The sequence below is a fragment of the Mus musculus genome, chromosome 1, assembly GCF_000001635.26.
Source record: "Mus musculus strain C57BL/6J chromosome 1, GRCm38.p6 C57BL/6J".
Taxonomy (NCBI): Eukaryota; Metazoa; Chordata; class Mammalia; order Rodentia; family Muridae; genus Mus; species Mus musculus.
The window spans coordinates 175121091-175147624 of record NC_000067.6 but is presented as its reverse complement, the minus strand read 5'-3'; the positions used below and the strand labels follow the sequence as shown (position 1 = coordinate 175147624).

The following is a 26534-nucleotide window of genomic DNA, read 5'->3' as shown; positions in this document are numbered from 1 at the left end:
ATTGGAGTCATCCTTCCTAATGTTCTTTGTAGAAACCTGAAATTAGTAGGTAACCCTAGCAGAAAGTATTCAAGCATGCAAACAGGAAAAAATAGTTTATAGAATGCTGTCAGACTAACATAGAAACTATATCATTCCATGACCTGAGTAGAAATGCCCATTTCTTCAGCTGCCACTCACAGCCCTCAAAATTGAAACTCTTGCAGAAGGTTGAGAACCAACTGCTAATGTGCTGTTGATCACTGGACCCTCCGGCCAAAGGTGGGAATATGTCTAGAGACCTAACCATAGGGTATATGCCATTCTAGTAGAGAAAACACCTCCCAGAGAAAGACCTAGATCCAATGGTTATGACAGAAGGACTAATGAATACCTTTGAGGAAAGTGGAACACACTTCTGAGGCTCAGGTAGCTATTTCTCAAATGAGAACAGTGATCTTGACTTTGGGACATGATTGGAGTAGTTTGTACTAATACACGTCAGGAGATTGCTGTTGTTCCTGCTCCAGTCTTGCTAAAACAAACTAGTGACTTTTACCCTTTATTATTAACCACCTTATGCAATGGCCATCATATACTCTGTTCCCTGTTGTAAAGAGAGTTCTTATTCTTAGTGTTTCTTTCTCTGACCTTTGTCTCTTCCATATGACTGTTGAGTGCACACAATTTCAGTCCGTGTCTGATGATGTGGCAGTAGATTTATATCCATTGAGTGCCTGAGGCAAAGCCATGGTCTCCACAGCAAATCCCTTACAGAACAAGCTTCATCGCTGTCATCCAACACACGTCTTTCAGCTCTACACTGACTCTTACTGGTGTTGACATCACAGGGGATCATGTCCTGAACTGTTTCCCAGAACTCTGCTGGCCTCTTTGTAAACTGACTATCACCACATTGTTAAATTATCCTATTTGCTCTTCCCTGATGATGCATATCCTGATTGATTTTATAATTGGCTTATTTTGATCACCATAAGGCTGTTCAGTGATCCATGGTTTATACTCTTAGGTGCAAATAAATTATACCACCAATTTGAATGATTCAGGGTTTTTTTTATTATTTTCTACTGGAATTTGTTTAAAATATTCTGTTAAAAATCCTTCTTTAAGAGAATACTCATGATATAACATACTTGGCTGGGGGTCTAAAGTATAGTTACTACTTAGGCTCTATTTTCTAGGACAATTTCAGGGCCGATGAGCAAATGAAGTGGTTGCTTTATTTTATTTTAACTTTATTGTTTTTAATAGAGTCTCTCTAAATAGCCCAACCTGACATCAGACTTACAATCCACCTGCTTTAGCTCTGAACAGTGAAATTAAAACCTATGTGAAACTACAAAGAAAGTTTTTAAAAAGTATCTCTCACTTTCTTGACATCTAGACCTTTTTTTTTCCCATCTCCAAATTAGCTTATTCTATTTGGTGTGTAGAACACAAATCTCTAAAGATCAATCTATATGGAAAAATACACTTTCATAATCTTGGTACTACATTGTGTTAACAACTAAAATAAGACAATATGGAACACATCTGTATGGATTCTATTGTTAGAAAATGAAGGTGGGGTAATTTGCATATTGTTTGTGGAAATACAAAAAAGTAAAACATTTGCTATCCAGACTCATTAAAGCTGAAGTAAGAATGTGTTTCTATGGATATATTTGAATCATTCTGGGAGACCTGGTCTTGCAGGGAGGACCAGAGGTCAATGCAAGATGAAGCACAAGACAACTTTGGTAAAGAGGTAGGCAATGTCAGTGGTGGCAAACAAGCAGATAACAAAGACAGGGTTTTTTTCCTGCAGTATCTGTTTGCATGAGTTGAACGTAAAGGAGTCCAGGGAAGGAATTGTAATGAATATCCAATGTCCAGACAGGATTTTTTGTTTTCGTTCTATTTAGACAAGACCTATATTTTGAAGCATCAAAATCCCAATGGGGCCTAAGTTATTGTATCTAGCCTCAATTTGGAGATCTACCTGCTTAAGCCTCCTGATTTTTACAACAATATGCGTGTACCACTATATCCATCTAAATAGAATTTTATGCTGAAGAACTAGAAGTTTCCCATAAGGACAAGAGACCCTAGTTGCCCCCCTTTCAATTGGGCCATTCAAATTCCAGCCTTTCCTTTAATTTGATATATTATTCATTGTGGACTTTTAAATAATATTTTTAAATAATATATTCAAACATTGTTGATCTTGATTATGGAGAACTATATTTTCTTTGGTGATGTTAATGAAGCTGATGATGCATCTGGTTCTGGGGCCATCTTTGAAGATATACTTGACCATGTGGATGAGTATGATACCCACAGCCTGAATTGAAAGAACTGAGAAATATACAGCTAGAAGGAAAACAGTGAAGATTTAGTATGTAAGTACTATAATGTATAGAGGAGAGAACTTTGTAGGATGCTTCTGAAATCAATACATGGCCCTGGAAAAAGAAACATTGAATTCTCTTATAAGGCCCGTCTATCAATAAAAAAACTGTTCTGAGCCTTACATTATGATTACGAGAGGACAATGACTTGTGCCCCAGGAAATATTCAGTGAAGTCCTGTCAACTGCTCCAAGATGCCATGGAACCTTTCAGATCTACACAGAGAGATTTTGCTTGAGGGCACTAAGTAACTACACAAGACTAATTTCCGCTTTCCAAAACCATGCTAAAGTGACATAAGACAGACCGGGGAGCTGAGGTGTTCTTAGATGGTAATAGAGAGCCAGGGAAAACAAAGCATTCTTACTGGCATATCATTGCAGCAAGACTTTACATTAAGCAAATTTTTTTCCTAAAGGAACAGATTCAAAACCGATCAGTTACCATTGGTAGAAAGCTTACTATGTCTAAACATTTGTGTTTGAGAGTGGGATGACTGGAAACTCATGGACTGATTTAAAAAAACCTAAAAACAGGCAGAAAATCAAAATCAAATTGATAGTTTATAAGGTTTCAAAACTGGATCAAAACTTGAATAGCTGACAACAATGCCTGAGATACATGAATATATTAATAACTTCATTATATATAGTATTGAGATTCTCAGAGCTCAAGATGCTGGGGAAAGGGAAATCATTCTATTTTTTTTAAACTGGAAATTATTTATTCTTGGTGGAGCACATTACAATTCTTTCAAATAGCTCTATCCATTTACCAAAAATAATGTTTTTTTTCAATGTGACATCAACTGATATTTATTATATAACAGTTCTCATTTTAGAAGTGCTCTAAGAGATCATCCACCATTCTATTTTACAGTCTGCTTCCTAAATCCATGGGCATTTATTTGCTTTTAATATCTATCACTGTTTTGCGTGCTTAGAAAATCAGGTGTTAGTGGTTCCTAAAATTGTATTCTAGTGAGCAGATTTTTAAAACTTAGTAAACTTGAGTCACTACTGATCCAATGGATTTTAAAAGGATCGTAACGGAGTATTATGGTTTTAAGTATGAAGACACAGAAAGATTAAAGATAAAGTAATAGATAAATAGATGCCATGTCACCGTGGTTAAAATAAATCTACAGTAGATATCTTAGTATTCTATTGCTGTGATGAGACAACATGACCAAGGCAACTCATATGAAAGAAAATATTTAATTGGAGGCTTTCTTACAGTTTCAGAGGGTTAGTTCATTGTTATTATGGCCAGTAGTATGGAAGTATTCATGGTGGTGGATCAGTAGCTGAAAGTTACATCCTGATCCGTAGGCCAAGAGAGAGAACTGGGACTAACATGAAGTTTTGAAACCTCAAAGCCCACTCCCAAGGATGCATTTCTTCCAACAAGGCCACATCTTCTAATCCTTCTTAAATAATGCCACTCTCCCTGATAACTAAGCATTCAAATATAGGAGCCTATAGGGGCCATTTTTATTCAAATACTATAGTGGAAAAATTAATTTCAGGCAAAGTGGAAGTATAAGTAAAGTACAGAAGATTTTTAAGACAGCAAAACTGTCTTTATGAGATTAGAATAGGAGATAAATGTAATTGTACACTTGTGGATATTCACAGAATGTTCAAACCAGCAAATGAACCATTGTGCCAAATACAGATTCACACATTATTAATTAATGTATGGAGAGTGGCTCTGACTTAACCAACATACCATACTAATGTACGATGTTTATTACCAGGACAGATGCAATGACATTACATAATATGAAACTGCAAATCCTACTCATCTTTTCCTTAAACCTTACAAAACTCTGAAACCGGCTTTCTGGAATTAGAATATGTCTAAGTATAGGGTTTAGAACATGTAACTATGTTTGTCCTCTTTGAAGCTCTCCACATTTCCCGGTTATGTGGCTTGCTGTGTTAGTTTCTAGGGTAGCCATAAAAAGCTGTCACAGCCTGTGTGACTCGAGCAACATGACTGGTTCCCATAAATAAATGGTAGGCATCCTCTGCAGAGAAATTAAAAAGCAAGCTCCTGCAGGGTTGGCTTCTCCCGAATCTCTTCCATTTTCAGAAATCTGACTTCTTACTATATCTCACCAGGCTGTCTCCCTAAACAGTTGCATCTCTGGTATCTCTACTCTTCCTGCAAAAACACAAGTCATCTTCGATTAGGACCCTAGCCTGTTTCTTTAGTGGCCTTATCTACCAAAACAGTCAAACCATGAGGTGACCATGAGGTAGAGGCTCATTACATGATCTTAGAAGAGGACTTATGTTTAGTCTTTACTTTAAAGAAATTTTCTGTATGCTTTTTCTTCTCTTTATGTTACAGCTCATATTTAGATTGTTGATCGTTTTAGTCATTTTAATTTGTTTCATTTATTGTTTTAAAGTTTACTGACTTATCAATCCTCTCCAGTCTACTGATAAACCCATGGTTTTAATCTAAAAAAATTTAAAATTTGTATTAGTTATTTTTTCTTTTTATTAGATATTTTCTTTATATACATTTCAAATGCTATCCTGAAAGTTCCCTATACCCTCCCTCTGCCCTGCTCCCCTACCCACCCACTCCCACTACTTGGCCCTGGCATTCCCCTGTATTGGGGCATATAAAGTTTGCAATACCAAGGGGCCTCTCTTCACAGTGATGGCCGACTAAGCCATCTTCTGCTACATATGCAGCTAGAGATACGAGCTCTGGGGGTACTGGTTAGTTCATATTGTTGTTCCACCTATAGGGTTTGCTCCTGCCTCTCCTGATTCCAACTCTTCCTGTTTCTCACTCCTTAATGCATGATCTCATATTTAATTTATTATTATATGTAGATACACAGACTTTTGTTTATGTATTTATTTATGCTGAGGGCAATGTCAGATTTCCCTCATCCCTACTGGCGTATCAAGTGGTATACTAGTCTCAAATCTCTTGGTTTTTTTTTCTATTTATTTATTTATTTATTTATTTATTTATTTATTTATTTAGTTAGTTAGTTAGTTAGTTAGTTAGAATGTTCACCCCCACGATTGCAGGTCTCACCTGTTCTTACATACTACTTCACACTACTTGCTTTTTCTATGAATATAATTGTATTTTAATCATAGTTCTTTTTAGTTTTGTGTCTTAAGACTTATCAACACTTCTGCACTTGAATAACATTCACACACAGTCATTCAATACAACTTGTCCTTCAGCATGCCTTGGAATTTGCTATTGAAAACAAACCATGCTGTGCTAACTAGTAGAAATGACGACAAATCAACACATCTTCAGTATGAAGAGTATGCTGTCTGGCTTAGCAATTATTTTTCCATTTTCTACAGTCGTGGGTTTTGTAGACTACACCTTTGGTCCTTGTTTTGACTGTCTTTCTTTTGATTTCTTGATTTCTTCCTCCTCTCCCTCCTCTTCCTCCTCCTCTTCCTTCTCCTCCTCCTCCTTCTTTTCTTCCTCCTTCTTTTCCATTAATTTATTTCATTTTGCATCCTGATTGAGGCCCCTCTCTTCCTCCTTCTTTTCCATTAATTTCTTTCACTTTCATCCTGATTGAGGCCTGTCTTAGTCAGGGTTTCTATTCCTGCACAAGCATCATGACCAAGAAGCAAGTTGGGGAGGAAAGGGTTTATTTGGCTTACACTTCCATACTGCTGTTCATCACCAAGGAAGTCAGGACTAGAACTCAAGCAGGTCAGGAAGCAGGAGCTGATGCAGAGGCCATGGAAGGATGTTACTTACTGGCTTGCTTTCCCTGGCTTGCTCAGCCTGCTCTCTTATAGAACCAAGACTACCAGCCCAGAGATGGTCCCACCCACAAGGGGCCTTTCCCCCTTGATCACTAATTGAGAAAATGCCTTACAGTTGGATCTCATGGAGGCATTTCCTTAACTGAAGCTCCTTTCTCTGTGATAACTCCAGCTGTGTCAAGTTGACACAAAACTAGCCAGTACAATTGACCCCTTGTCAACTTGACACACAAACACATCACTAGTAAGCCTCAACCCTTACATTCTTATTCATCCCCCAAGGTCTAAATAACTTTAAAAGTCCCACAGACTTTACATATTCTTAAAATTTCAATCTCTTTAAAATATCTGTCTCTTTTAAAACCCAAAGTCTTTTTACAATTAAAAGTCTTTTAACTCTGGGCTCCACTAACATAGTTTTTTCCTTCAAGAGTGGAAATATCAGGGCACAGTCACAATCAAAAGCAAAAATCAGTCTTCAACCATCCAATGTCTGGCATTCAACTCACGATCTTCTGGGCTCCTCCAAGGGCTTTGGTCACTTCTCCAGCCATGCCCTTTGTAGCACATGTTTGTCCTCTAGGCTCCAGATCCATTGTTGCTGCTGCTCTTGGTGGTCATATCATGATACTGGCATCTCCAAATTACTGCATGACCCCTTCAGTCCTGGGCTATCAATTGCAGCTGAGGCTGCACCTTCACCAATGGCCTTCCATGGCCTCTCACAGTGCTAAGCCTCAGCTGCTCCACGTGACCCCTTCATGCCTTCAAAACCAGTATCACCTGGGTGACCCTTACACATTATCAAGTCCCGCTGCAGCAGGAATGCAACCTTGGCTATCTCTGGAACACAGCCTCTTTGTGCTTTCAGAAAACACTTCCCAGAAGATGTCACCTCAACGATGCTGGTCTCTCTTTTTTTTTTATTAATTTTTTTATTAGGTATTTTCCTCATTTACATTTCCAATGCTATCCATAAAGTCCCCAATACACTCCCCCCTGTCCCCTACCCACCCACTCCCACTTTTTGGCCCTGGCATTCCCCTGTACTGGGGCATATAAAGTTTGCAAGTCCAATGGGCCTCTCTTTGCAGTGATGGCCGACTAGGCCATCTTTTGATACATATGCAGCTAGAGAAATGAGCTCTGGGGTACTGGTTAGTTCATAATGTTGTTCCACCTATAGGGCTGCAGATCCCTTTAGCTCCTAGGGTACTTTCTCTAGCTCCTCCATTGGGGGCCCTGTGATCCATCCAATAGCTGACTGTGAGCATCCACTTCTGTGTTTGCTAGGCCCTGGCATTGTCTCACAAGAGACAGCTATATCTGGGTCCTTTCAGCAAAATCTTGCTAGTGTGTGCAATGGTGTCAGCGTTTGGAAGCTGATTGTGGGATGGATCCCTGGATATGGCAGTCTTTAGATGGTCCATCCTTTCGTCACAGCTCCAAACTTTATCTCTGTAACTCTTTCCATGGATGTGCTGGTCTCTTCTTAATCACCAATAATTTCTAAGCTCCAGCTAACCAGCAATAATAGTCCCAGTAATGCAAAGTTTTTGCTTTAGTAGTTCTGGTATCTTGTTAATCACAGCTGATTCTTCAGCCCCAGCTAACCAGAACTACAGAATCTTCGCAATCAAAACAGCAATGGCCCTGATAAGAGTCTTTAATCTTCCCTCTGAAATTTCACAAGCCAGGCCTTCATCATCTGCACTGTTATCAACATTATCTTCCAAGCTCCTACACAACATCCCACAGAGTTCTTAACACCAAATAGATCTGCTAGCCCAAAGTTCCAAAGTCCTTCCACAGTCCTCCCCAAAACATGGTCAGGTTGTCACAGGAATACCCCACTATGCTGGTACCAATTTGTCTTAGTCAGGGTTTCTATTCCTGCACAAGCATCATGACCAAGAAGCAAGTTGGGGAGGAAAGGGTTTATTCAGCTTACACTTCCATACTGCTGTTCATCACCAAGGAAGTCAGGACTGGAACTCAAGCAGGTCAGGAAGCAGGAGTTGATGCAGAAGCCATGGAGGGATGTTCTTTACTGACTTGCTTCCCCTGGCTTGCTCAGCCTGCTCTCTTATAGAACCAAGACTACCAGCCCAGAGATGGTCCCACCCACAAGGGGCCTTTCCCCCTTGATCACTAATTGAGAAAATGCCTTACAGTTGGATCTCATGGAGGCATTTCCTTAACTGAAGCTCCTTTCTCTGTGATAACTCCAGCTGTGTCAAGATGACACAAAACTAGCCAGTATAGGGCCCCTCTCTCCTTCCAGTTCTCCCTCACACAGCCCCCTTACTCCTTTGAGTAGTGGGAAGTCCCCCTGGGCACCAGCCTATCCTTGCACATCAAGTCCCTGTAGGACTGGGTACATCCTTTCCCAAAGGAAGCCCAATTAGGGGAACAAGATCCACAGGCAGACAATAGAGTCATGAACAGCCCCCAATCCAGTTGTTGGGGGTCCACATGAAGACCAAGCTGCATATATGCTAGAAATGTATGGGTGTTGGGGGCAGTAGACCCAGCCCATGTATGCTTTTTGGTTGGTAGTTCAGTTTCTTGGAACCCCCAAGGGTTAGTTGACTCTGTTGGTCTTCCTATGAAATTCCTATTCCCTCTGGGTCCCTCAATTCTTCCAACTCTTCCATAAGACTCCTCAAGCTCAGTCTAATGTTTAGCTGTGGTCTCTACATCTGTTTCAGTCAGCTGCTGGATGGTGCTTCTCAGAGGACAATTATGCTAGCTCCTGTCTGCAAGTATAACAGACTATCATTAATAGTAACAGGGATTGATTCTTTTCCATGGGATGGGTCTCAAGTCAGGTGGGTCATTGGTTGGCTATTCCTTCAGTCTCTGCTCCATCTTTCTCCTTTCACTCCTTATAGACAGGACAAATTTTGGGTTGAAGGTTTTGTCAGTGGGTTGGTGTCCTTATGCTTTCCTGGGAGACCTGCCTATCTACAGGGGGTGTTTGTTTCAGGCCCTATATTCCCCACTGCTAGAAGTCTCAACTAGAGCAGCCAGCTGTCAGGGGCTTGGGAGGCGTGAGGGAAGGCATTTCTAGGACTTGCCAGAGACCTGGGATGGGAAACTCCAGGGAGTCTATGAGGTTTTTCTTTCTTATACAGAATCTTAAATGTATTTTTCTTTCAGTCATACTCCCATGTTTGTATGTAACAGACCTATTGATACCTGATGAGGTGCAAGGTTTAAAACTACACCATCTCTATACTATTAGGACTCAACCTTGCTGTGATGCTGGCCAGTGATCTTCACTGCTGTGGTTTTTTTTGATTTTTTAAATTTCTTTACATTTATGTGTACTAAGAAGACTAGATCCCAGAAGGGTTTGACATCCCCTCTTTATACCCCTGGCATTTAAGTTGGACCTTGTTAAAGGCAGAGTGAGAGCTTTTCCTCTCCCTTTGTTAACAGTATGAGGGTTTTTTCTCCTCTTCCTTCCTCAATCACAGAACCTTGTAGAATTCTTGGAGGTAAAAGTTAGAAAGATATTATTAGCCCTCTTGAAAGTTCTCCCTGACCTTACATGTAGCTTGAGACTCTGATTTGTCCAGAATGGGTCTCTAGCTATTAGAGTTGTAACTTAAGTATTCCTGTCTCCTAGCTACTGCCTCCTAGCCGACATTTTAAGTCACAATTCTCAGGATAGACCTGTCTGTTTCTCCAGGAGCAGGGCAGATGGATTGTCTTCTGGCACCAATTCTTGAGCGAGGTAAAAGCTGTTTTGCCTCTTTGTTCATCCTTTTTATGCTGTGAGTGTAGAAAGCAGTGATGACTTCTAAGTTCCTGCATACCCAATGTTTGATTACAGAATTTATAGAGACAGGACAAAGTATGACTAAGAATTTCGTGTTGTTTTTTTTTTAATTTTTCCCTTTTTGTACTTTTCCATTTTTCTGTCTCTTTTTATTTCATCGTGAGGTTGCTCTCTAATATTTGAGAGAAAAGGAAGTTGGTTTTTTTTTCTGTATTTTACTTTCCTACCATGGTTGGAAATTTTCTGAAGCTTAACCATTACCATCAAGAAGACTGTCATTGCTACTAAAACCATGTGTAGAAGTGAATCTTTTGGTGGTGGTGGTGAGGGCAGGGGGGATTCCAAAGAACAAATGCTGAAGAGGAAACTTAAAGCTTTATTCACAAACCAAAATGATTAATCAGGTTCTCAACTCTTGAGTGATGAGATATAGTTATGACACAGGAAAAATGAGAGCAGGCAGCAGCTTATGAAAGAAGACCAATATCTATGCCTCTGCTGGCATAACATAGGGATCTTCCATGGCTTTCCTTCCGCTCCTTCCATGATCCACCGTTTCCCTTTTTGGTAGCTGGCAAATGTCCTGAACTAAACAAAGAGACTAGGCTAGTCTAGGCAAAAGTAATTCTATTTTGCTATTCTAGAGCATTCCTCAGTGAGCAACAGATCCATAGTCAATGCAGACTAAAATCTTAGCCTAAGGCTATGGTCAGTAATAACGAAGACATGTCATGCCTTCTCACAGCATTCAGATAGAGGAGGCATGCTTTCTCATCTCAGTCTAGTCAGACAACACAACTCAAATACAGAGTCAGTATTTGCAATAAAAGTAGCTTTCAAGTAACCTAGGCAACTTTAAAATATCCTTGATTTTGAAAACATGTAGTAGGGTAATCTTCTAATTTGTGAAAAGAATGATTTGTCTTGTGTCTCTCTTCATAGGAAGTAAAACCTTTATTATTGCATTCTTTTAAGGTAATATTAACATTATAATTCATTTTATAAAATAAATATTCATCATGAGCTAATAAACTGTATTCAAGTATGAAAAATATAACAAGCTACATCCTTAAAAAGGAAAATGCAGCATATTATTATAATATAATAATATAAGTTTATTCATTATCAGGACTATTTATTAAAGAAACTAAAATATTTATGCCATCTGAAGTATGTAAATTATGCTTGTAAATTCTTCTTAACAGAAGCTTTTGACATTTCATAAAACCTTTTGATGAAATTTTCAGTTGCTAAATAGTCTGTTTAACTTTTAGGGTTTTATTTTGCAAATATTTAAGCATATGGTTCACTGTCTTATTCAAATATCTTGTTCAACAACATAAACATTTAAATCCCATCATGTTTGGAATGTGCCCATACTTCATAATTTGATCTCTAGAGATGCATTCAGGGCCATTGAAAGCTTAGGAACATCTACTGTGTTTCTCTGTATCAGAAAGCAGCCCACTGACTTGGGCAGGACAATAGATAATGACCTATCTTACTGGGCTCTTTACTTACTTTCTTTATGAGTGTACCTTTCACTTCAAAATATCTGCAAAGCTATGAAAAGAGAAAGAAATACATTTTCTATTTTATAGTAATATACATTCAGTTCTTATAATATACATTCAGTTCTTAAATATCTAATTGCATCTATATTACTTTTGTCTTTTTATCATTATTTATTTATATGTTAAGCAAGAAAATAGTAGTCCATCATTGGAAACATAAATATCGATATGTAAATATAATATGTGTATGATGGGCATTAAATGTTCTCTCAGTGTAGCTCTGATTTTCCCATATCAATAGGAGTGATTTTAAATATAAATTCATGGTGTTTTTCCCAACCACTTGAGACTGGGACTCTAACTTATGATACTAGTAAGCATTATTAATAAACTCTTCAAGATGTACGTAGAAAGCCAAAAACTGTTTGGAATCGAGGAAATAAATTAGTGTAATTTCCCATTTCTCATGGTTTTTTATTCTATGTGATTTTTAAAATGGTTACTTCTAATTTTCTTTTTTTTTTTTTTTTTTTTTCCGAGACAGGGTTTCTCTTTATAGCCCTGGCTGTCCTGGAACTCACTCTGTAGACCAGGCTGGCCTCGAACTCAGAAATTCGCCTGCCTCTGCCTCCCGAGTGCTGGGATTAAAGGCGTGCACCACCACGCCCGGCTACTTCTAATTTTCTAGCTACCTTTTAACTAATAGGATAGCAGGAGCTTAAATATATCTGCGCAATTTTCATCAGACATTTATAAACATTATCTAATTTTTATCCCTTACAGAAAATCTTTAAAATGTTACTAACCATGCTTTACAGATGAGGGAAAACTAAGAGTCAAGTGTGTAGATCTCTTCCACTGTTGGTAACATAAAGACAGGACCAGGATTCCAATCCATGGATTCTGCTTACGTCACTCCATCAGACTCATGCTTCACTAGGCCAGAGGGTTTCTCAGCTAGATTGCACACCCATGTAGAGTGGATGAGAAATTTAGGGAGATGGAATTTTGGAGGAATTGTAAGTAAGAGGAACAAGGCAACAATAAGCTTAAACTCATTTCCCAATATTTGTCAACAAAATGAAAAACAGAAAAGGAAGAAGAGAGAAAGAAAGAATAAATAAGTGGGTGGTATATTTTAAGGGGTGGGGGCTAATTCCTAAAAGATGCCATTCAGTCCCATATAAAGATAGATGAACACTCAGTAAATAAGCATCTCTGAAGGTTGAGATGTACAGAGAGCAAGATAGCACATACACCTAGTACACATGCTTAGCTTCTTACTCAGGATAAGGGAGGATTGAGCAAAAAGACTTCTAACTGGTAGTCTGTTCAGATGACATTTTCTCTTCATAACTTCATTTAGAACTAAGTTTCAAACTCTTTGGAATATGAAATGTTTGTGTCAATCAAAACACTATTTAGTTCATGGCCTTACCCTTAAAGTTTAGGTTGAAAAGGCAATGACTGCAAAAAAAGGAGGGGCTGGGTACAGAAATATATACAAGATGAATCTACCTCACAATGTGAATGTGGGGACTCACGTTTGAACTCTAACATGGCCCCGTTCATTTTTGAGCTTACTAGAAGTTTACAGTTCAGTAATTCCATTTATACAGACATGGCTCATTATATTCTGTACGATCAATCAATGAATTTATAACAAACTTAATTGACATGAAATGAGCATTGCTTTTCAATTTAAAGCCACAATCATTGTTCTATGAAAACCATAACCAAGTCCTGATGAATCTTCCAAGTAAAACATTCTCCGGGAAGATTGATGCAACCCTACTTGCAACATCATGGTATTGCCAAATGGTGTGAAACAGAGGCCCTACTTAGTTGTGATAGCCAGCTAGCTTCTCTTTGCATCTTCCAACCATAGAGAGACCTATTTGCTTTCCCTTCTTTCATGTAAACTGAAAGAAGCCATTGCAATGTGAGGATACTTCATAGTCCAGAGCAATGACTTCTCTGTAGTTCTTCTTTGAGGATCATGAATTCCAAGTTCTTGTGGATTAACAAACTTTCCAAAGTCCAGTTCCTTAGATGAGCCAAGTATACCACATTTTCTTATGATTTTTTTAACCAAAGTACTAAGGGAGTCTTTTCAAGCATCCATATAATGAACATAATTTATGGTGAAAGTTCTAGCTTGAATGAAAATATTTTGGTTTGGGTAGCACTTTTGCCTCTCAAAGGAAGGATGGAAAGGACACAAGAGACTTAGAAAAGTCTATATACAAGCAAACTTCTTCATTCTAACACTATAGGTTCTTAAGGAATGACAAAAGGCAGAGACCATTCATTCACTTGCCCAAGCTGGTAACTACAGGGAGCATCATGATCTCCATTAAAGTGTTTTTATTAGATATTTTCTTTATTTACATTTCAAATGTTATCCCCTTTCCTAGTTTCCCCTCTGAAAATCCCCTATCCCCTCCCCCTCCCCCTGTTCCCCAATCCACCCACTCCCATTCCCAGTCCTGGCATTCCCCTACACTGGGGCATAGAACCTTCACAGGACCAAGGGCCTCTCCTCCCATTGATGACCAACTAGGCCATCCTCTGCTACATATACAGCTAGAGCCACATGTCCCACCATGTGTGTTCTTTGATTGGTGGTTTAGTTCCAAGGAGCTCTGGGGGGACTGGTTAGTTCATATTGATGTTCCTCCTATGGGGCTGCAAACCCCTTCAGCCCCAGGGTCCTTTCTCTAGCTCCTTCATTGAGGACCTTGTGCTCCATCCAATGGATGATTGTGAACATCCATTTCTGTATTTGCCAGGCACAGACAAAGGTCCTCAGGAGACAGCTATATCAGGCTCCTGTCAGCAGGCTCTTGTTGGCATCTGCCATAGTGTCTGGGTTTGGTGGTTGTTTATGGGATGGATCTCCAAGTTTTACTAAAAGAAAATTACTATTCATTGTAGTTACAGTAAAAGCAATGACAATTCTGACTTACTACAGAGACATTGGAATAATATACTTTTGTAGAAGTGATTTGCCAGAAAAGCTAGTCTTTAGTTAAAAGACCACTCACATGTCCATGTTCAACTTTTGCTTGAGCAAATTGAGGGCAGAGAAAGGTATTATTTTGTGTCTACGTTGTTTTGAATGAAAGAAAACACTATTTGATTTTCAGATTTAAAAGAAGAAACAATGTGAGGTACTGTAGTGGAAAATTTTAAGCCCAATCCAGGGTTTCTATCCTTCCTTTGGCCATTTATTTCCTAGATAAAACTCACACACACAATTTTTATAATACAACTAGCCTTAATCAGGACTAGAGCTGGGTAGATATCTACCCTCTATGATATTAAAATCTATTTTCTATTGATAACCCTGAGTTACTTACTATGTTTCATCTGGGCTGCTCTTAACTCCAATTAGCCAGCCCTCGGTCCCATGCTTTGTTGACTCCTAACCCATGGTGTCTTCCTCCTCATGGTCTTTTCCGACCTCTAGGCCAGGAACACTAAGCTGCACTAACCTCAATTCTGCCCAGCTGTAGGCATCTTTATTTACTAATGAAAAATAACTTGGGGGCAAGGTCACATAGTGGCACTTGTGTCTGCATGTAGACTCTCTCATCTCTGGGGTAACCAAATCTTGAGGGCCCACACTTAGCATTACAATACATAACAAAATACTAAACCTCAACAAGGTACCTGGTAGGGTTTAGCAGGAGATGCCCTGCTACCCATCATAGGCTCATATATTTTAATACTTGGTCTCCAGTCTGTAGAAGTGTTTTGAAAGGATTAGGAGGTGTGTCACTGGGACATGCTTTGACATTCAAAAGTTTATGTCATCCACTGGGTCTCCATTTCCCCTTCTCCCTTTGTTTGTGGACCATATGCAAATTCTCAGCTCCTCCTCTAGTGTCATACCTGCCTTTCTGCTACCATGTCCCAATGTCTGTGTCAGTAAGAGAATCTGTCTTCCTCTATTCTTAAGAGTCAGAGCTGCAGGATACCTGAAATGTTATCCTCTCTAGTCATCTCACAGAGGCAGCCTCACAAAGTCCAGGGAGCTGTAGGAAAGGCCACCAGGCCAAGGCCACACCTTTCATTGGCCACATTAAGAACACCCTGGAAAATGAGACAATTAGAAAGAATCCTGAATCTGTATTTTGTAGAACACACAGTAAAGATTTCCTAAAACTTACTAAATAATTACATTTGTTCTCAGGCTATTAAGTGTACCATCGTGTTTATAGCATTTGTTGATACTGAACACTCTCTGTTAACTGCTTGTTAGGTGGACAGTCCAGGTTATCCATTTTTTGTTAAGTATGTAATGTCAAGTTCTTGTAAAAGAGCTTTCTCGTTGAGTGAGACATATTTTTTCTAAGGCATTCCAGTGTTCTGCTGTTGTTCTCTATTTCTTCTGTGAAGCTTTGGGAAACTGAAAATATATTGTTTCCTGGATCACCGTGCTGTTCTCTAAACAATAGTACTATACCTCCAGCTAGATTCCTTGGAGGATGAAGCAAGGGTAAGGCTGTCAAAGGCTTCCAAGGCATGCCTCTAATTGAGGTGTATTTTCCAGCTGAGAAACAATAGTCTCTGTGCTTAGATTCAAGATGTACCTGGGGCTACTCACAAGCTGTCACATTCAGTCCTCAGCTCAGACCTCGGGTAAAATACATGCATGTTCTAAAATGGTGGTTACTGTTATTCAATCCCTTTGGACAAAGGAATTGAAAGAAAGGGAGATAAGGAAAGAGAGAGAGAGAGAATATAATGACATCATTTATTTCAACAAAAATGCTCAAAGTTGTAACTGTAGATACACTCCAAAATTATACAGAAAATTAAATCACCTAACCAATACTCTGTGTGTGTGTGTGTGTGTGTGTGTGTGTGTGTGTGTGTGTGTGTGTGTGTGTGTGTGACATAGGAACTATATACATAGAGAAAACAGAAAAGGCTGCAGTAAACCATGCTTGAAGAAATATCACAGCTGTGGTTTAAGCAGAGACTCTATCAAAGAAAGATGAACGCACAGGGAATAGAAATTCAAGGTTATCTTTAGCTACTTAGGGAGTTCAAGACCTGCCCTGGGAAATGTGAGACTACACTAGTAAAAAATTTTCCTTCCTATTACATATGCAAAGAAATATAATAATGCATAGCCTGGAAAATGACAGATAAAACAATAGTAGCCAGACAGAATACATTTTCAAGTTCAAAATAAGATTTTTTCAAATTTAGCATAGTTTCTATAGCATGTAGTTATGCAGCTTAACAGAACAGAATGGTCCATATCTGTAATTTTCCATAGTTTAAGCAAAAACAGTTTTCCCACCATTCATCAATAAAGCTAGACTTTACCTCTTCAGTTAAAACAACCATGGTTTTAATATATTTCTCACTTAAACCATGGTTTTAATACATTTCTCACTTAAAATGGTCCTTGTTGGAGACCTGCTTTGCAAAGTAGAAGCCAGAGCTCCGAAAAAAAGAATCATTCTTTTAATGAACAAGAGCTCAAATTGTTTTCTGTCTCTGGCCCCTGGTCAACAATGCATGAGTTTTCAGTGGTGAGATAAACAGCATCACTCTTCAGATATAAGGAACTGGAGGTAAAAGTACAATAAAGACATGAAAACTCATTACTCTGTATCAGAAATAATGAAGTACAGTGGAAAGAAAGCACTAGATCTGAAAGCCTACCAAGGTCTAGAGAGAAACTAGACTGAATGTCGGGAAAGACCAGAATAGTTATGGAGTCAGTGCCCTGAGAGTAATGGGAGGCATGACTTGAGACCACAGTTGATGAGGAGTCTCACTGAAAAAACCAGCAGTGGTCATGAAGGAAGAGTGAGGTCATGTCTTCGTTAAGATTTCTAGTGCTGTAAAGAGACACCATGATCACGATAAGATATATATTTAATTGAGGCAGGCTTACAGGTCCAGAGGCTTAGTCCATCATTGTCATGGCAGGAAGCATGGCAGCACCCATGCAGATGCCAAGAGTTCTACATCTGGATCAGCAGGAAGAGAGCCTGACGTGGGTTTGTAAAACCTCAAAGCCCATCCCCAGTGACACTCTTCCTCCAACAAGGCCACAGCTCCCAGTGTGGTCACTCACTATGGTCCTATTGGGGGTCATTTTCATTCAAACCACCACAGGTCGTTTAGGATTTGAGGGAAAAGAAAGGGCATTAACCATTACATTTGAATGTACTAGGAATGCTAGCTAAATTTAATATTTGTTTTAAAATTGACGTGGGAGTAAAATTGCATTGCCATGTCTGGGGGTCGGAGGACAACTTGTAAGACCTGGTTCTCCTCCCTCCATGTGGATCCCAGGGGTGGAACTCAGACTATCAGGGTTGGCAGTCACCACCTTTACCCACTGAGCCATCCCATCAACTTGTTCATGAATCTTTAAATGTCACATTAAAAACCATGTCACAGGAAGAAAGAGGTGTGAGAGGGGAGAGAGAGACCAGTGCAAACAAAGGAAAGAATCTGTTGTTCTTCTGTTCGCTTTGTTTGGTTAGAGACTGTCTCATGAGGTCTCTGAGACTGGTGTTAGACACAAGGGCATACAGACCTGATTTTTTTGTGCATAGGTACGTGTGTGTGTGTGTGTGTGTGTGTGTGTGTGTGTGTGTGTACTGTATATGCAGAGTGTATAGAGACTGGTTGTGTTCCTTGGGTGTGCATGTGGATGCCAGAGCTCTGTGTTGGGTTTCTTCCTCTATACCACTATGCCTTATTGTCCTGAGACAGGGTTTCTCACAGAAACAGAAATGTGCAGTTTGAGCTAAGCTGGCTGGCCAGTGAACTTTTGGGATCCCATCTCCACCCACAGTGCTGGTGCTACAAGCACACTATAGACATAGGCCACTTTTATGAGTAGCTGGGGCCAGATCTGCATGTTTGAGCATGTGTGATTTTACCCATTGAGCACCTCCACAAAATCTCCAGGGAAATTCTTATTTTTTTAAAAAGGAGCTATATCCTTCTTTACAATTAAAATAGTAATTTCTGTATATATTTTTTTAAGCTCTCAAAATTTTAAGGTTTAACCTGTATGTCCATTAAACACAGACTGTATTTGAATCTGAAAGCAGACATAAGAAGCAATGACAGACTGAAATACTTTACTTTCCAGGAAGGTCTTCAAAACTGCTCCTTTCTTTTCATACATAGACCGAAAAGAGTGAAGGTGAAGCTGGCAGTGAGCAGACAGAAACACAGAAAGAAGTAAAAGACACACACACACTGCAGAGTCCCTCTCATTTGAATGGAATCAATGGAGCTTGGAGCTAGGAAATGACCCTATGGATATAACTAAGGTTGCTTTTCTCAAGAAACTTGGCAGCTTTAGAGCACTGGATCAAGTCCAAGTAACCTCATTAAAGATTCCCTGTGTATGCATGAGGGCTAGAAATAGAAGCAAGCTCAAAGAGAACCGAGAAAGCCTGTTTGCCTTTTAAGGTTTCTTGGGATTTCAGTGTGGCACTGTAGTAGAAGGTTCCATCCCTAATCTGACCTCAATTCTCCACATGTCAGAGACCCCCAGTTGTTCAGCAGCAGGATTAACAGCCAGTGAAAGGAAGAGAGGAAAGCTATGGATGAATGCTTGAGGGGTTGACCGACAGAAAGCCTGGAGCTCAGCGTGCAGTTCCCCAGTTTCCTGTCACCTGTGTGGTCACCTCACCCAGACAAGTGGGCAAACACTAAAGAAAACCAGAAACAATATGGGAATCTAAGCTTGGTTATATTAAACAAATTTACACTTATAAGAGAAAGCTGCGAAAAGACAGTTTTCTGTTGAATAACCCAAGACAACTGCTTTCTCTACCTTCCCTCTAAGTTCCAAAATGATTGAATCAAAATGTTTTAAATAAAACATGAGCGCTACAGTTTACTTTAAAAATGCTAATTAGTGGCACAGAATAGATTTTATTCATTAAGATATTAGAAGACTAAAGGCTGAAAATAAACTAGTTCTTCATCATTGGTGGCAGATTGTATTAGTCACTGCTTAATTTCTGAGGTCATAGTTTAAGGAATTAAACAGTTGAGCCTTCATTTGAGGAGGTAAGTTTGAATGATAAAAAGTTTTATTACTTATCAAATACTGTTGTAGTTGTTAAAGAAAACTTACTCATGAAACAAATAGTAGAAAATAGAGGAAGACAGAGGAGGAAAGGAAGGGAGGGAGGGGTGTGTGAGGAAAAGAATAGTGGATGTAAGAAAAAGGATGGATGAAAGGGGCTTCAGAGATGGCTCAGTGACAAGAACACTGGCTTCTCTTTCAGAGGACCTGGGCTTGATTCCCCATACACATATAGAGGTTCACAACCATTTCTAACTCTACTTCTAGTTCCAAGGAGCCTGATGCCCTCCTCTGGCACCTGGTATGCATGAGGTGCACAGACACACATGCAGACAAAATTCACAGTCACATAAAATTCAATTAAGAATAAAAAAAATTTACATTAGTCTACCAAAAGAACAAGTATTTTAGTTGGTTTTTAAGTAAAACAAAGTAAGTCAGTTTAAACAGATGATGGCAAGCTAGGTGTGGTAGCACACACCTTTAATTCTAGCTCTCCAGAGGCAGAGGCAGAGGCAGGCAGATGTCTGTGAGTCTGAGGCTAGCCTGGTCTAATTGGAGAGTTTTAGGCCAGGCTGGGTTACATAGCGAGACCTGGACTCAAAAACTAATTAAATAACTAAACGTATGAAATGGTGGACCAACGTGTGCTAGGCAAATATAATACAAGAAGAAAACTAAATTAGCAGTTATAATATTGATCAAATGAAAGATAGTAAATGTAAAGTCATTTGCCTAGTGAAAAATAACAATCCATTGAAATATTTTATAGTAAAGATATATAATATTAAAATTGTTTGAAATATAATAAAACAGTTACAGAAAGATAATGAAAACATTGGGCTTTAACACATCTCTCTCAAGCCAGACTAGCAAAACCCAAAGGAGGGAAAATTCTATCATTCTTGAGAGAAGAGTTTTATGTATGAAAATGTGGCAATATTATAAAATTCAAACTGTGCTATTTTCCACAGACTCCAAATATGTGTGAAGGAAAAACCTTTATTGGGTCATTGTACATATAGCCAAAAATGATGAAATATAGTCAAACAAATATATATATATATATATATATATATATATATATATATATATATATATATATCTTCATTCATAGGACAGGCTACAGTTGTTATAGAGGATTAGCTGTACCTATATAATATAAAACAACAGTAAATTTTAGTCATGTTTAATACAGAAAAGCAAATTACAATGCATGTGGTGCTGATGCATATTATCTGTATATGTGCATGTTCACACACATAATCTATAATTAATATCTAGATATCACATTTATTGTTAATTAACCTTCTCCACAGAAGCCTAAGGGGAAAATGGACTTCTTGCATATGTAATGAATGTACGTTTTTATCTCTAGCATACAAACAGGTGTTAAATCTAACAGGAAAAAGTCACATTCCCTAATAATAAAAGTCAGTCCAATCATCACTAGCTGAATCACCAAAGAAGACAAGCAAGCAAATAAATGGAACCTCAAAAGCTCAATAAATCATGATGCTTCCACTGAGCATATAGATGTTGAAGATGTTGAACATCTCTGTGGCAGGTTTTGCAAAGCATGAAGACCTATCAATAACTATAACAGTGACAGGATGAGGAGCACCTTCCAAAATCCACAGAAACAACATGAATTAAATATGTGCTTCAAACCTCCATCAAGTCCAGAGAGTAGCTGAATTGGCCCAGTTGTGTCAGTTAAACTGCAAGAAAGCAAATAAGTGAGTTAAATAGTGAGCAAGTGCCTGCACAAATATTTCTAAGAAAAGACAAGAAGTTGGCCAGCTCCGAAATGCCATAATCTTCTAATACAGTTCCTCGTGTTGTGTTAAACCCCAACCATAACATCATCTCATGCTACTTTATGTGTAATTTTACTAAGCTATCAATTGTAATATAAATATCTAATATGCAAGATATTTGATGTGTGACCTGCAAAGGGGTCTCACCCAAAGGCTGAGAACTACTGGATTAGAGGCTGTGTCACAGGCTACTGGTATCAAGGAGGAAGATGTTCTAGAGAAAGGTCCCATACACTCCTTTTATGCAGAAGCTGAGGTCATGAAGATGACTTCAACTTTAACCCAATCTAGGAGTCTTGCGTCTTGCATGGAGTTTGTAACTGGAGATGGGAATTGTCACTAACTCTATACTCCCTGTACTACTCAAGCTTAAGAAACAAGGCTATAGGAACGATCTGATGTGTTGGGTTTTTTTTTAATTCAAGAGTAGGAAAAAAGTTAGTCCACAAAATAAACATTCAAAGATTATTTTAAAAGAAACAGAGCTGTCTCCTGACCATATCTTTCACTTGCATTATTCAGCTTCTGTGTTGTACATTTTCCAAGTACATATATGGCCATTTGCATTTCTAGTCCTTATGAAGTAAAAATTCTTATCTTCATCCTTAGCTAGAGGGGTCATAGTAATTGATGTTCCTGCCATCTATGGGGTATGATTCTGAACAGCTTTGTCACAGGCATCAGTGTTTGTACAAGAGACTGCTCCACAAGGTGTTGTGGAGAGTTCCAGAATGGAGAAATAATCTCCTTTGCCATTCCCTCTCTACTGAGTTCTCATTCAGAAACCTGCTTCAGGAACTTGGGCTTCTCAACCTGTATTTGTCAAGATGCATTAGGACCAAATCCTATTCTTTACTATTCAGCTACCACTTGAATGGCATAGCCTCCTGTCAACTGCTTGTTGGTCTTCTGCCACGACATCATTAAGAATGTCTCGCATAATTTTCAAGGAATTTACTTCAGAAAAATATATTGCCTTTTGGAGTCTGGGATATAGTTCAGTGGAAGAACACTTCCCTGGCACATATAAAGCCTGTGTTTCAATCCCCGGTAAAACACACATACACACACACACACACACACACACACACACACACACACACACACACACACACACACGCACCTGCATACTTGAGTTATGTTATACTTTTTCCATGTGCAATTTTAGCTTTTGTATTTCTAGTTCATATGAACTCCACATTCTTGCCTCCACTACTCATAGCTAGTCAGGCAATAGTGATCAATAGCAGCTGCTGTGTTTCCTTATCTCAAATGAAGGCAAATATAGCTCAATGCAAAGACCATATTTATAAGGAATCTCCACAGGGGTAGCCTTATGAAAAGGAATATTCAATGAGCCTCACCCTGTGATCTCATTCAACATGCAGACCCATATAATTAATTAGTCTTGGGCTTTGTGGAATCCAGGTTGCACACTTAATGAAAAGTTAAGTCAGAAGATGCTCTGGGAATTAGAACTCTATCTACAGACCTTGTTGTCTTACTATATTCCTGAGATCCATCAGGATAATTTTAAACATGAGAAGATTTGCACTCTTGCCACTCCAGGCTCTGCTACTCCTCTCACAGTTCTATAACTTTGCTTCCATGGCCAACTTGGATGCTGGCCAAGCAGACCAAGGAAAGTGGCAGAGATGGGAAGCACACTGTATGTAAGTGACTCTGTTCATAGTGGAACATCTTCTGGATATATGCCCAGGAGTGGTATTGCTGGATCGTCCGGTAGAACTATGTCCAATTTTCTGAGGAACCGTCAAACTGATTTCCAGAGTGGTTGTACCAGCTTGCAGTCCCACCAGCAATGGAGGAGTGGTCCTCTTTCTCCACATCCTAGCCAGCATCTGCTGTCACCTGAGTTTTGATCATAGTCATTCCGACTGGTGTGAGGTGGAATCTCAGAGTTGTTTTGATTTGCATTTCCCTGATGATTAAGGATGTTGAACATTTTTTAGGTGCTTCTCAGCCATTTGGTATCCCTCACTTGAGAATTTTTTGTTTAGCTCTGAAACCCATTTTTTTTAAATAGGGATATTTAGTTTTCTGGAGTCCAACTGCTTGAGTTCTTTATATATATTAGATATTAGCCTCCTATTGGATTTAGGATAGGTAAAGATCTTTTCCCAATCTGTTGGTTGCCTTTTGTTCTTATTGACAGTGTCCTTTGCCTTTCAGAAGTTTTACAATTTTATGAGGTCCCATTTGTTGATTCTTGATCTTACAGCACAAGCCATTGCTGTTCTGTTCAGGAATCTTTCCCCTGTGCCCATATCTTTGAGGCTCTTCCCCACTTTCTCCTCTATAAGTTTCAGTGTCTCTGGTTTTATGTGGAGTTCTTGGATCCACTTAGACTTGAGCTTTTTACAAGGAGATAAGTATGGATCGATTCGCATTCTTCTACATGCTGACCGCCAGTTGAGCCAGCACCATTTTTTGAAGATGCTGACTTCTTTCCACTGGATGGTTTTAGCTCCTTTGTCAAAGATCAAGTGACCATAGGTGTGTGGGTTCATTTCTGGGTCTTCAATTCTGTTCCATTGATCTACCTGTCTGTCATTGTACCAGTACCTGGCACATTTTATCACAATTGCTCTGTAGTACAGCCTGAGGTCAGGAATGTGATTCCACGAGAGAGGTTCTTTTATTGTTGAGAATAGTTTTGCTATCCTAGGATTTTTTTTAATTCTACATGAATTTGCCAATTGCCCCTTCTAACTCTGTGAAGAATTGAGTTGGAATTTTGATGAGGATTGCATTGAATCTCAGAGCAACTGACCAATGAGTGACTCCTGTGAAATTAAGCAAGAAAGATGCTAAGATCTCTTGAATGTACATGATACATCCTTGCAGTTGACAATACAACCTAGAAAGAATTCAAAATGGTCAAGTTGGATACACTTTCACGAAATTGCACTTTACAAAATGATTTTTATCTATCTAGATTTTACACTGATTTAATCTCTTTAAAATTTTTACTTTTCATTGTTATTTGTTAATAAAAAAGTATGGCAGCCAATAAATGATTACCATCTCTTAGCATTCTAGCTATTTGTGACTTTATAATGCCAGTATTTGGATGTTGAACCTTGTGCTTTCATCACTATTTATTTTTGTCTAAAAAGGATGACAACAGAAGATTAAACTTGAGAGTCAGTGACAAGTATCTCGACACTTAGTGCAATTTCTATATTTAGTGTTTCAGTGTTAATGAGCAGCTAAGAAATGATGGTATTTTTCCTTTCAGCTGTTTACCTCTGCAAGAGAACAATGCAAAACAAGGCAAGGCTAGAGCTAGCAGATTATGAAGCCGTAAGTACCACGGATGCTCACACAGTGGTAGAAAATGAGAAGAAATCAGGCCTTTGGCCATGTCTGGGTACTCTCTTCCTTTTGGCATTGATGAATCATAAGGACCAGGCTGCCTTGGATCTGACAGCCCAGTGGTTTAGCAAACCCCTCTTTGTCTGTCTCCTATCTCTCTACACATTAAAAAGAGTAGAATTTTAAACATATAAACTCAATGTATAAGGAAAAGCCTATCTTATTTTAAACTTACTTAACTATAAAAGTTTCAGATAAATACTGTATTGATGATGCCCAAACTATTAAGGATTGAAAACCTTTGACACTGGGGACCAATTTAGCAGAACCATCAGATTGATCACCACCACGAGATACGGGCAGTCTAATGTAATGTGTCCAAGCAATTGCTGTGTTGTGATAACTAACTTGGAGCATTGTGCAGTACAAAATACTGGGCTACCACGGGCTGATAGCTATTTTCAGGACCTGAACAAACTTATTGGATCAGCAGTGGGAAGACATTGCTTTCCTGTCTCTCTAAAACGTGGGCACAGAAAGATCCAGTGAATTTTTCTTCAGCACTTTTCTCAAACAAAGTAGTATTCAATGCTTATATTGGGTTTCCTATAACAAAAGTGATGTTGGTCAATGCCTTGGGCTGTAGCTTTCTAGGTAGGATGCTTGCCTAGTATGCACAAAGTTCTGTTTTCTATCCCCAGCACTGTATAAACTGGGCACGTTGGCAGCTATCAATGATGCCCTCACTGGGAAGGCAGAGATGGGGGGTGGGGAGGGAATCTCAAGGTCATCCCAGCTGCCAGGAGTTAGAGGCTAGCCAGGGCCCATGAGGCTCATGATGAGTTGAGTTCCGAGAGCAGAGTTGATTCAGATTCAGAGTGTATTGTAAAACTTTAGAAACTCTAAAAGGAACATTAGAATGCCCTCAGGTGTTCTATGTTTTTCAGGAGAGCCTGGCCAGGCTGCAGAGAGCATTTGCCCGGAAGTGGGAGTTCATTTTTATGCAAGCAGAAGCACAAGCTAAGTGAGTCCTTGTGAAGCTTCGTTCAAATGTGGCCTTCTGTACAGAGTGGACCCCTTCTAACTCTTCATCATTACCATCTTGACAGAGTGGACAAGAAGAGAGACAAAATTGAAAGGAAGATCCTCGATAGTCAAGAGAGAGCATTCTGGGATGTCCACAGGCCTGTGGTAAGTACATTTGAAGGTGTGTTTCCAGGAACTCACGTCTCAGGTTTGGAAGAAAAAGAGTGCCCTAGAAAAGACCCTGTTCCCTTCACAGTATGTCTGGGTGTCTGGCTGAATATGTTAAGCACAGATTGCCACCTCTGTAGAAGATGAGACTTACTGCAATATCTATTTATAAAAAGGATGCCTTTCCCTGTGTGGCTAGCCAGCTCTCACTGGACATTTGCACTGCCTGATTCATTAACACTTTAAAGGGGAAAAAACACTCCAAATATAACATCATTTTTCTGCTTATGTCTCCTTTTTTGGCATTCTAGAAACCGAATTATAATGTTATCACTTGCCTTTATTTTCTTCTTAGAGTTTATTAATGCCTAATGTGTCTTTTGAAAGTTAGAGTGTCATCACGTTTAAATCAGTTCATATTTCCTATCTTTTTTTTACATTTGCTTATTTATTTTTATATATGAGGGATGGGGCATGTGTAGAAGTCAAAGAACAAGTTGTGGGAGTACTTTCTCTTTCTGTGGACTCCTGGGATTAAACTCATATATCAAGCTCAGTGGTAAAGACCTTTACACTCTGAGCTACCTCACCTGTCAATTCATACTTCTAATGATACCACTTTGAGTCTATGAAT

At 39.0% G+C, this 26534-nt stretch overlaps 1 protein-coding gene across 15 annotated transcripts in view; it reads left to right on the top strand.

Annotated features, from left to right (window-relative positions):
• The window catches only part of Rgs7 (regulator of G protein signaling 7), a 433787-nt gene that overhangs the window by 345238 nt on the left and 62015 nt on the right, over positions 1–26534 (top strand). For all 15 annotated transcript variants that reach the window (XM_017320465.2, XM_030253949.1, XM_030253948.1 and 12 more), the window contains 3 exons: positions 24630–24694; positions 25654–25730; positions 25816–25897. In XM_017320465.2, the coding sequence (XP_017175954.1) occupies positions 24630–24694; positions 25654–25730; positions 25816–25897 (224 nt within the window). The remainder of the gene's footprint in view (positions 1–24629; positions 24695–25653; positions 25731–25815; positions 25898–26534) is intronic.